The sequence below is a fragment of the Myotis nattereri genome (genome assembly GCF_964212035.1).
Source record: "Myotis nattereri genome assembly, chromosome: 3".
Taxonomy (NCBI): domain Eukaryota; kingdom Metazoa; phylum Chordata; class Mammalia; order Chiroptera; family Vespertilionidae; genus Myotis; species Myotis nattereri.
In genome coordinates, this window is record NC_138077.1 from 190,658,168 (window position 1) to 190,670,926 (window position 12,759).

The 12,759-nt window shown below is 40.1% G+C and overlaps 1 protein-coding gene across 1 annotated transcript in view; it reads right to left on the bottom strand.

Annotated features, from left to right (window-relative positions):
* Window positions 1-12,759, bottom strand: part of MACF1 (microtubule actin crosslinking factor 1) — a 340,411-nt gene that overhangs the window by 144,765 nt on the left and 182,887 nt on the right. Inside the window, exons 22-27 of the mRNA XM_081085882.1 lie at window positions 11,653-11,778; window positions 9,033-9,185; window positions 7,865-8,019; window positions 3,661-3,787; window positions 2,939-3,122; window positions 2,330-2,499 (exon numbers count right to left, since the gene is read on the bottom strand). Coding sequence (XP_080942008.1) covers window positions 2,330-2,499; window positions 2,939-3,122; window positions 3,661-3,787; window positions 7,865-8,019; window positions 9,033-9,185; window positions 11,653-11,778 — 915 coding nt within the window. The remainder of the gene's footprint in view (window positions 1-2,329; window positions 2,500-2,938; window positions 3,123-3,660; window positions 3,788-7,864; window positions 8,020-9,032; window positions 9,186-11,652; window positions 11,779-12,759) is intronic.

Sequence of the window (12,759 nt, forward strand, 5' to 3'; positions counted from 1 at the left end):
TCTAGGTGAAGGATAAACCTAGGTGAAGAATAAAAACTTCTGTATATCTGAGCCCTGGCCCGTGTGGCTCAGCTGGTTGGGCACCATCCCATACACCAAGGGTGGCAGGTTTGATTACTGGTCAGGGCCCATGCATGGGTTACAGGTTTGATCCCTGGTTGGGGCGTGTGCAGAAGGCAGTGGACTGATGTACCTCTCTCAGATCTCTCTCTCTCTCTCTCTCTCTCTCTCTCTCTCTCTCTCTCTCTCTTTCACACTCTCTCTCTCACATTGATGTTTCTCTTGGTGTCTCTCTTCCTCTCTCTAAAATTCAATGGAAAAAAAATAGTACTTTTGTATATCTGAAACCATTTCATAAAAAGTAAAAAAAAAAAAGAAAGGTCTTTTAGAAGAGCTGAATATTAACCTTCATCTCCTAGAATGTTTTATTTTGTAGGCACAAATAGATTTTGGATCATTACAGAAAAGTAAAACATTTCAATATAAGAATTACAGGTTCATATATGATTCATATAGGTAAATTGGATCCCGCTAGGCCAGCGGTTCTCAACCTGTGGGTCGCGACCCCTTTGGCGGTCGAACGACCCTTTCATAGGGGTCGCCTAAGACCACCCTGCATATCAGATGTTTACATTATGATTCATAACAGTAGCAACATTACAGTTATGAAGTAGCAACGAAAATAATTTTATGGTTGGGTCACAACATGAGGAACTGTATTTAAAGGGCCAGAAGGTTGAGAACCACTGCTCTAGGCCAATGAAAATTATACTGCCCTCTCAACCTCCTCTTCAAGCTTAAGAAAAATTAAGAAAGGTAAGAAAAAAAAGACTCCTCATTAGCCATTCTTTTCATTCCCTTAAAGCTCTCAGATCAAATCTAATGTATTTTTTTTTTGATGGTAGATTTTTATTAAATGGTAAGTATTCTATGACAGTAAGATCCTGGAGCAAACAGGCAATAAAAATATGGAATGCTTCACAAATTTCTGTGTCCTTCTGGTACAGGGGCCATGCTAATTTCTGTATTTTTCCAATTTTAATATATGAATTGCCAAAGTGAGCACCAAATCTAGTATTCTTCACAGAGCTCTCTCATACTATCCCAAGTAGAAATGTTCTATAACACTCTAAATTCCTAGACAATGTTAGTTGGAAATACACCAGGTGCTATCTTACAATCTCTCTTTTTTCCTGTTAATACTCACCAGAGGATATTTTTTTCCCCATTGATTTTTTTTTTAATATATTTTTATTGATTTTTTACAGAGAGGAAGGGAGAGAGATAGAGAGTCAGAAACATCGATGAGAGAGAAACATCGATCAGCTGCCTCCTGCACATCTCCTACTGGGGATATGCCCGCAACCCAGGTACATGCCCTTGACCGGAATCGAACCTGGGACCTTTCAGTCCGCAGGCCGATGCTCTATCCACTGAGCCAAACTGGTTTCGGCTTCCCCATTGATTTTTAGAAAAGAGTGGAAGGGAGGGGAAGAGACAGAAAGAAACACCAATGTAAGAGACACAGCAATTGGTTGCCTCCCGCACATGCCCCATCCAGGGCCTGGGATTGAGCCTACAACCCAGATATGTGCCCTTGACCAGAATCAAACCCGGGACCCTTCAGTCTACGGGCTGATGCTCTATCCATTGAACAAAACTGGCTAGGGCTTTACAGCCTCTCTTATACTGAAGTTTCTTGTGACTTAAACATTTTATTCTTTTTTAAGTACACTTATACGCCAAAGGCAACTTTTCTTTGCATGCCTTTGAGCACTTAATAAAGCAACTAGTATTTGCTGCTTTTACTTCAAGAATACTACCCTACATTTTTACAGCATTTTATTTTTCCAGAAAGTTTATTATATGTACTATGTTACTTAATTTTCAAAACAAGTCTGTGACTCACATATTATCTCCATTTTATAAGAAAGGAAACTAAAGATGAGAGTTAATTTGCTCAAAGTCACAGAGAAAGTGCACTAAAACCCAGAATAGAATCTGATTCTTTCCTTCACATTTTGAGTCCCATAGCTGGCAGTAACTATGTAATAGAAAGTAGCATATACATAAGAGACAGAGCAGAGAGCATCTCTACAAAGCAGCCTTTAAATACAAAGCCAAATGCAGCGCTTAGAGCAGCTCACCAGCCTGCTTGCCTTCCCAACCATGTAGGAAACTTACAGGCCCCCGGGAAGTAGGCTCGCCATGAGTCTATTGCCTTATTGCTTAGGACCCACGCTCTCTTGCTATCCAGTTCGTTCTGAAAGCATTTACTGTGCATCTAACATACCCCCCCACCCCCGACCCCAGGTCTCTCAGAGCTTACCTCTTGCTCTGCAATCCTTAAGGCACTGGCCTGCCAGGCATCTCTGTCAGTCCCAGCGCTGGCTGGGGTCTGAATTCGCTTGACCAGCCTCTGTTCACACTCTTCCAGGCGCAGCCGGATGATCTTCAGCTCTGAAATGTACGTCTTGGCGACAGTTTCCTCTTTGTCCTCTGTGAATGCACAAGCACAGAAGACATTACGCACCACAGTAGAGTTCAGCAAATCTGGGAAAAACAAACTCACCCTCAGACAAGAGGGTACCCATGGTTCCAGCAGACCTGATATTCCACCCATGAAAGCAAGGCCTTAAATGGGGAACCTAATGCCTGATCCTAAAGTCCCTAAATTATATAATTATATAAAGATAATTACAAATATTATCTTGAAGGACCCAAACATGTTATTTCCACAAGAAAATGTGATGGGTTGATTAGCAATAAAGACTAAAATATGGCCTCTTCTTCCATGATCTGAATTCATCTCTACAAGTTTTTCTCTCAGTGTTTTAGTGTTAGTGGTGACAGTACTTTCGCGTTTATAGGCAGGGTCTTGCGGCACCCTCCAACTCTCATTCCACCTGTACTATTCCTTTTCCCAAGGCACACACACCATTCTCCATGGATTTCATCAGGTGCTGGAAGTGGGTTTTACAAGCCTCCACTTCCTCTTCCAAGCGCAGCCGGTCCGCCACTGAGAAGAGCACGGAGTCCCGGCTGTCCTGCAGAAAGTCTTCGTAGTGGGCCTGGAGGGTCTTCATAACTAGGTGGCACTCTTCTGGTGCTGACAACCGAAGCTAGACAGGAAAAGCCAGAAAAAATGTCAATAGAATGGGAGCATCATACTTTCTCTCCTTTTCTTTTTCTTCTACATTTAACATAGATACAAAATAATGTACAAACCTTAACTGTAATTATGCTGACTTTTCACAAAGTGAACCTGTCCACGTAACCAGCATTTAGGTTAAGAAGCAGAACAGCACTAGCACCCCCGAAGCACCCTTTGTGCCCCCTTGGACATAACCCTGAATATCGGCTAATTCACCATATTCCCCTGCCACATACACTTGTGCAAACGAGATGCTGATCCTGCAGTCAGAAGCCTGCAATCTCTCCCTCCGCCAAGAAGACCAAATACGTTATTTTCATCAGGAATTTCCTTAACCATTCAGGCTGCTGTTTCTAGTTCCTAGAGCCTCAAGCCCTAACCTGAACCAGTCTCCCTGCTTCCATTTTATTCTGATTGGGTGAGTAGGATCTCAGTGATGAAAAGAAGTTCCTTCTGAGAAAAGCTGCCAGTAGGAGGTGAGCCTGGAGTGACGTTTTCACAAGTACCTTTTCCAGGTTCCAGGTCTTCACAAGGTCGAGGTCCTTCCTCAGATAGTTCCAGGAGATAAGGCTTTTGGTGTTGACATGTAGCTGATGCCAAAGGGCCATGACCTTCTGGTAAGACTGCTCCACTCTAGGAACAACACAGAACCTGGTTATAGCTTTTCTAAGATTTGAGGCCCTCTCGGAAAAGAAATGTGATTATTTTAGCAGAACTGAGCTTATATGCTGAGCAGAGAGAAAGGCAACAAGCCAAATACTTAAAAAAAATGGACAGCATCTTTAGAACTAAATTACTTTGAGATCTCAAAATAATCTAATTTGCTGCACTATTATGTATATTATGTCAGCACACACTTAGCAATCTCATAGATGTTACCTGAATGTAACATAATTATGAGAGGTTAGAGAGAGAAAATATTCGGAGAAAGCAATGGCAGAGAAAATTAGAGATAAAATAATGTCATTTGGGATTGTTGAAAAATGACAACATCAATACTTAAAAAGTAACTTGCTATGTTCTATATATTTACAAAACTGCTAAAACGTTTAAAAGTTAAGAGCAATTAATCATCTGGTATATATATAGGGGGAAACTGCTTGAGAAAATTTTTTTCTCAAGCATCCCATGCCTAATTCAGTCTCTACTTTTGGAAGACAAACTCACAGATACACAGACACATGCAACAAATACCAAATAAGCTTGAATTGAGAAATGTGAGATATTAATGTAGGATGAAAAACTAGAAGCCAGGATTGTCAGTTAAAAATAAAAGACATTAAACTCATTAGTTTACTAGAGGCCCGATGCATGAAATTCGTGCAAGGGGCTCGGCCCTGGCAGCTGCAGCGGCTTGCCTCGGCCCTCGCAGCCCTGGCTTTGTCCAGAAGGTTGTTCGGCTGTCCAGTCTGATTAGCATATTATGCTTTTATTATTATAGATCTTCCCTTTTTCCAAAATCCACTAAATTATCAGCAAAGTTGAAATAAAAGTTCAGGAAATTTCAAAGAACAAAAACACAAAGAAATATAAAGCAGAAAGAAAATTAGAGAATCAGTTCAGGAGATCAAATGAGAGTTCTTAAAAGCAAGAGCAGAACATAGAGAAGGAAATAATTAAGCAATCTAACAAAAATTTCCCCAGTGCTCAAAGATGTGAGTTTGCAGTTTGTATTCAGGGTAAGCACAAAGACTCATCTGAGAACAGAGCATCCCCTCCAAAGATTAAAGACAAAAAGGATTTCAAAAGCTTCAGAAAGAAAAATATTTCACTCGAAAGGTTAAAGTATCAAACTGATACGTATTGTGACTGTAGTGGAGGATACGCAATTCTGTGCATCTGTCAAAAGCATAGTACTGCTCACCACAAAGGGAGAATTTGACAGTTTTGTAAACTTAATAAAAAAAGAAAGAAAGATAGAATTGGGGGGTGAGAAGAAATAAACCAAAGAACTTATATACTTATATATGTAGCCCATGACACATGCAATAGGGCAGTGAAGACTTGGGCAGGGGGAGTAAAGGCTGGGAGGTGGGGGTGGAGGGGATGGGATTTATCTATAACACTATTATCAATAAAAAATATATTTTAAAAAAAGAAAGATAAAGAATGAGAATACTACTGTATTTCTCAACAATAAACCCTGGAAGCTAGAAAACAGTGTCTTCAAGGCTTAGAGTGAAATAATTTTTAAAAGAATTTTATTATGAAAATTTGTAACTGACCAATTCATTATGAAGAGAGAAGAAAGACATTTTCAGATATGAGAGATCTCAAAACCTTTACTTCTCATGGACTTTTTCTCAGGAGGCTCCTGGAGAGCGTACTCTCCTAAACCAGGGAATAAACCAACAAATAAGACTTGGTTTCTAGGAATCAGAGGGTCCACACAGAAGACAGGCAAAGCAAGTCTTCAGGGTGAAGATGAAGGGAAAGGCCAGGGAGGCAGTACTGAGGCCCACACAGCAGGTTCAGACTGGAGAGATGTTTCCAAGAGAAAATAACAATAAAAAAAGTACCTATAGTGTTGGGCTAGCCTTTTACAGTATTGTAGGAGAGTTTGGGAATAAATTCATAATATGAAAATAGACGACTAAGCAAACTTAAAAACAAAACAATTATTGGTACAGCAACTATGGTAAACAATCTGATGACTTATCAGAAATCTAAGAATAGAGTTATCATATGACCCAGCAATCTCTCTTCTGGGTATCCACTCAAAAAAAACTAAAAAAATGTGTATTTTGCAAAGACATATGCATCCCTATGTTCACTGCAGCATTACTCAGATTGGCCAAGACATGGAGACAACCAAAGTGTCCTTAGACAGAGGACTGGATAAAGAAGATGTGGTATGTATACACAATGGAATACTACTCAACCATAAGAAAAGATGAAATACTATTATTTGTGACAACATGGATGGACCTTGAGAATATTATGCTAAGTGAAATAAGTCAGTTAGGAAAAGCTAAGAACCATATGATTTCACTCATACATGGGATATATAACAAACTCGTGGACACAGAGAATGTAATAGTTACCAGAGGGAAGTGGATAAGGCAGAAGGGGGCCTAATATATGGTGGCGGAAGATGATCTGATTTGAGGAGGTGGACACATGACGCAATATACAGATCCTGTAGCATAGAAATGTACACTTAAACTATATCTTCCTATTAACCAACGTCACCCCAATAAATTTAATAGAAATTTTTAAAAAGTTATCAACTCCAGCCCAGCCAGCATGGCTCAGTGGTTGAGCATCGACCTATGAACAAGGAGGTCACAGTTCAATTCCTGGTCAGGGCACATGCCCGGGCTGCAGGCTTGATCCCGTGTGGGGCGTGCAGGAGGCAGCCGATCAATGATACTCTCTCATCATTGACGTTTCTCTCTCTCTCTCTCTCTCTCTCTCTCTCTCTCTCTCTCTCTCTCTCTCTTCCCCCCCTTCCTCTCTGAAATTAATAACAACATATTTAAAAATAAAAAAATAAAAATTATCAACTCCAACAAAAAGTTATACAAGAAAGAAAAAGAAACAATTTACTTACACGTACATCTATTCAATCACCAACCATTCACTCTCTCCTTCAACCACCACCTACCGAGCACCTACTATGTGCCGGCAATGGTTCCAGTGCTAAGGCTACAGAAATAAACAAAACAGGCAAAAACCTCTACTCTTTTGGAACTTCTAACAGGAGGGGAGAGACAAGAAACTAGTATGTAATCTGTTAGGTTGTATTAAGTGTTATGAAAAAAATTAGGATGAGTAAAGGAGACAGAAAGTGACAGGCAGTGAGTGGGGTGGGGTGGTAAGATGAACTGAATGCAGCTAGGGAGTGAATCACATAAATATTTGAAGCCAGCAGAGGAAGTGAAAGGCCTGAGGCAAGAATATGCTTGTGGTGTCTGAGAAACGGGAAAAAGATGAGGGTGACTGACTGGAGCTGAGCATAAGCAAGGAGAGTGGCAGAGGATGGGTGAGTTTAGAGAGGAAAGACACAACAAGGGTAAACCTCACAACAATCCCCTATAGTAGGTGTGGCTCAGCTATAAACCATTTAATATAACCACACAAAAATACCAGTTTAAACAAAAACTGTGGCATAACTACATTTGGAAGATGGGAAAAGGAGAAGTGTATGCAGGTATATGTGCAGCAAGCTAAATGTTAATATCCAAGAGTAGGAAGTCAATAGATAATTTCTAAAGTTGAAAAAAATCAGAAAATAGCAGGAAAAATAATCACATTATTTATAAATTTGGAATTGAAACCAGAAAAATCTGCTCAAAGAGTTAAAAATAATTGACTCTTGGAAGCAGAACTTTGGGGTGGGGAGGGTAGTTGATAGTTTTTATTTTAAGTGTTTTGGTATAATTCAACTCTTAAAAATATGTACATATTACTCTAATAAATGTAAATTAAAGAAGAAAATTAGCTGTCACTACATAAATCAATCTTCTGAGATTAAACTGTTTATAACCAAGAACTTTTTTAAAAAAGAACTATCACCAAATATATCTCAATTGAAGATAAGCATTTACTGAAAATCTACTATGTGGCTGGCAGGCTAGGACTTGATATCCTAATAGAAGATCTTTCCCAAAAGAAACTTTGAATTTTAGTTGCTCTGTTCAAGGAGATCAGTTCTCCCAGGTCAAAGAGCAGAGGTGGCAGTGCAGAGCGGCAGTTGAGCCAAGTTACCTGCTGGCCATCTCAATGGCATCCTTATTGGGTGGAGGAATGAGGAAGCAGACAGATGGCACCATGGCCTCATTCCCTGTGGGGCTGATCACTTTCCACTTGGTCCTCTGGGAATTATCTTCCAACACACATTCATCATTCTTGCAAATAGTAATCTGAAGAGACAGATTTATAAGTTATTGCTAATGGATAAATCAACAAACCATTATTACCTGGCGCCTGATCCCAAGGCTACGAAATCCTCAAGAAAAAATCATTTTGGAGACCTGCTATCACTTAGTGAGAGTCCCTGATTCCGACAAAAAGATATCATGTAAAAATGCACAACACAGAAAAGGCTGAGGACATCAAATAAATCCAGGAAGCAAGTGTTTATGAAATGCCTGTTACATGTCAAGTAACTCAGGGAGTGAAGGGTAGAAGGAGACAGTAGGACCTCCAAGAGCAATCTTTCATACATACAACCATAAGAGTGAAAATTAAAGGGACATGAATACTCTCAACTTTGCTTTTGATACTTCCTCCCCCTCCCTTTCTGTTGTCCCACCCAAATCCCTGAAAATGTTTAACTAGTTGGAATCACCAGTTCTTTCTCTTGGATAAGTAACCAACAGTGTTACCCCTATTTTATGGACAGACTTGAGACAGAAACGTACAGAAAAAGTCACTAATTCTTTTGTGTAACAAATACTTATTGAGTCTACTATCTACCTGGAAGTATGCTAGGCCACTAGAGATAAAAATGGAGACAAACATGGTCTATATTCCACATTATTCTGGTGGGATATATAGCTACAAAACTATGTGACACATGCAATTTACTGGGAATGCACAGGAGGGACATGACTCAGTCTTGACTAGAGAGGTAGGACCCTGAAGCCACGTTAAGGAATTCAGACTTTCTACAAAGAAAAGGGAATTGCTGTGGGACTTAAGCAGGGGAATGACACTTGTTTATAAGTGATCACGCTGATGGTAGAATAAGGAATGCACTGGATGGGGAGGCTGTTGCAATGATCTAAGTGAAAGGACCTTGTTTAAATTCTAAATTTTAAAAACTCTCGTATTTGATCTTACCTCATTATCATAACCTAACCAAAGGCTTCCCTTCTCCCTTCGTTCCCTCTGGAGCCAGAAATACCCTTTCCCCCTCCTTCCCCCTCCTTACCTCGATCTGCCGGTAATCACAGATGGCCTTCACAGAAATGGTGCTCTTCAGCACGTGGTCGGGACTGCGTGGCTTTAGCTGAACAATTGTTTTTGATCTCCCAACAAGACTGGCAACGGAACTCTTGGACTGTATAAGCTGTTCCTTTTCATCCTACAAAATGAGAAGAAAATCAAAAGGACACTGTTGCTACCCAGGGTGACTAAGAAAGAAACCTGAGGGCTCCACTCCCTCAGAGAATGTCAGTTCTCAGTTAAATAATCCTTGGTGGAGCCATCTTAGAAACACAAGGATACAGAAAAAAGGAGAGACTGTTTTTGTCTTCTACCAGGCGCTTTTGTACTCAAATTTTGCAGCTTTTTCCCAGTGCCCTTTCAATTAACCAACTATAAAGCAGCATGCAAAATAACGAAACATAAAACAAAAAAGAACGCCTTGCTGCCAAATACAGCTTTAAGTTAGCAAAGGATTTCCCCAAATAAGTTCAGAGAACATAGAAGTTAAAAACAATAATAACAACTATGTTATTATTGTTGTTATTATTCAATTTTTCACTGGTAGAAGCCAGTTCTTGCCTTCTGCTTAGGAGAAGCCAGAGTTAAGCTCTTTGAATTTTTTAAAATAATTATATCTACCACAAGTGTTTTACTTTCTTAAATTGAATCTAACTTTCTCCAGAAAGATCTTAGGCCTTCAACCAACAATCAATGCGGTTGGTGAAGGCATCATGACAAATGATTTAGGGTTTACCTTTTAGTATCTTGCTGTGCGGTAGGCATGTAAATTTGATTGGTTTGAAAGCAGTACCATGCAAAATTAAAACTCTCAAGTCTCTGCAAACCCAATTATCTTAAAAACTAATGAGCCTCTTATCAACAAAATTGGTAGCAATCTACTGCCAATTCCATTAAAGTAAAAGATTAACCAGGATGTCTCAAGCCCATTTTGAGGTATAAAAACTCCCCAGAAGAGGGCTTTCTTAGGATGGAAGTAGATGTAATGAGAATAAAGAGTTAATAATGTTAAGAAATGCCATTAAGGAATTAAGAATATGCAAGTAAAAAAAGAAAGAAATGCTTAAATAAACTACCTTTGCCTGTCCCGGGGAGCATGATTGGAAGAAATACAACTTTAACTTATTAGTTAAGAAAGAGGAATGGAATATATCAGGGAGACAGCCACACGGTTCCATATTGAGAGCTGGTCTACCCATTTCATTTTCCTTGCAATAAAGAAGTCAATTTCTGTCTAACCCACAGCCAAACATCTCAAACTCCAGAGACCAAGTGCTCAGCGTGGTAAAAGTTCTGCAAAGAACCAGAAGACAGGACAGATGCTCCCGAACCTGACGGAAAGCTGAGGACAAGCTGAGGAGCAGACCCAGGTGACTCCATGCCCAGATGATGCCGCCAACCCGATGCCCCTGACCTGGAGAGGAGGGAACAGAGCAGCGACCCTCGAGAAGAGAAGATATAATAACTGCAGAGGAGTTACCCTACAACAGGAAGGTACTCTGTGGGAGGGAGGAGATAACAGCCAAGGATTATTATATTCCTCCTTCATACTTGAAGTACCTCCAAGAGAGACATTCTAGAGACAACATCGGAAAAGTCAGCTTTTTACCCTTCGTTCCAAATTAATTAACAGATTATTTGCCCACGTAAAACACTGAATGTAAACCCATTCATAGCTATATTTTACCTACAAATATATTTTAAAAATTAACTAATGCTCACAAATGCCCAAGTCTCACCCACACAAAAAAATGACACTGTTTGGTGTTATTCTGCTTCGCTTATCGTTGTCTGTTGAAATGTGACAATTCCCTGGCTTCTCATACAGAAAAAGTAATTTCTCTATTACATACATATTTCTGTCTTACTGTGAGATGTACCTTGAGCCTTGCCTTGACAACTCTATGTAATAATACATTCAATAAATGTAAGTAGCCCTGCTGCTGATTTTATTACCAGCACTCCTGAAGGAATAGTTCACTGGAGGACATAAATGTGAAACTGTCTGGGATTAAATACTGAATGCAGTAATATCTAAAAAGTAAATATTGCTACATAAATAAACTGAATATTGCATTATATCTAAATAAGATTTAATGTCCTTAACTAAATTCCATTTTCTAGTACCTCATCATTACCAAAAGAAAGTTGCCAAGGAGGAAAAATCTGGTTCAGGTCTAATTCACTGGGAGTTTTTGTTTTGTTTAGTTTTAAAAATTCTCTTCACATGACAGACTTAAAAAGAATCTGATGCCAGTTAACCCCCGTCGGCCCTACACCTCATCTGTGGCTCCAACTGTTAAACTGAAATAGACAGGAACAATGCAAGGAAAGCATGATGAGCACGGAAGTGGCTCAAGGGGAGATGAGTAGGCCTTTACTTCAATAACATACCCAAAAGGAATCTTATTAGCAACTTCTTTAAGGAAAGAAAAGAGAAAAGGAAAAAGAAAGAAAAACTGATTAAATTCAATTAGAATGTGAGACAAACATTATAACAATGACCCACTGCCCTGTAGCTTTCAAGGATATAACAGCAGCAGCTGAGGGTTTACTCTGTTTCTCAGAGTATGTTTCTGTAATCATCCCACTGATGCAACACCCACCATTGAGTCCTGGAGCAAGTCCTCAAGGCGGGATAAGCTGGTGTTGTGGTCACAGGAATATTTTCGTTTGATGGAGTCTTGGAGGTTCCTCAAGAATGACTCCAGGTCTCGTGCATCACTGAAGAACTGTGGGGATAGAAGGAAGGGGTGCCTTGTGTTCATTACATCACAACACCAAGATCTTAACTGAGAAAGAATAATCCTACTCTGCAGAGTTGAGCAAAGCTGATTAGACTCTCCGGAGAGTGATAGTTCACTACAAAGGCCACGGAAGTATAGACCGGAGGCTTTATATTGCCTCGGCCTGGAAACAGTGATGGCCAGCACAAAGCCTCCTGAACCCCATGGGAAAGTCAGTCTGCTTCACCCTCTCAGAAATCACTGCTCATTCCTCGTGACTTCTGACTAGTGACAGCACTTGGTTGGGAGGTATAGTTCACAAAAGCCTAGATGTTGAGTCATCAAATGTTTTAATTCACTGATGTAATTACAAAATGATCAGGGAGATGATTTAACTTAGGACAAAACCAGAGATAACAGTTTATTTCCTCTGCCCATCCTCACTTGAAAACAAGTAGTATATTTGCATGCTGTGACAAATTGTAGAAAAAAATGATCCTAATATTTTACAGGTCTTCCCTTTAAGAGATGGAGTCGGTTTCTCCTCCCCTCAAAGATGGGCATGGCCACGTGACTTCCTTTGCCCACTGGCATGGTAACACATGTGACAGCAGAAGCACGTGCGCGTGACGGGGCTTACTCTCTCTTGCTGCTTGTGGAACACAGGCACTCCGTGAAGAAGCCCAGGATAGCCCATTGGATGCTGGAGACTTGTATACAGACTTGTACTCATCACCCCAGACAGTCAGACATGTGAGTGATGCCAACTGGGACCAACCAGCCCCCAGCCTGCCTGCCAGCTGCCTGCAGCCATGAATAAGCCAGGCAAGATGAGAACAACCACTCAGCTGAGCACAGCTCAAACTTCCAACCCACAGAGTCATGATCTAACTAAATGATCATTGTTTTAAACCACTAAGTTTTAGGGTGCTGGTTTATACAACAGAAGATCACTGACACAGATAAGTTTTTTTTTTAATATATTTT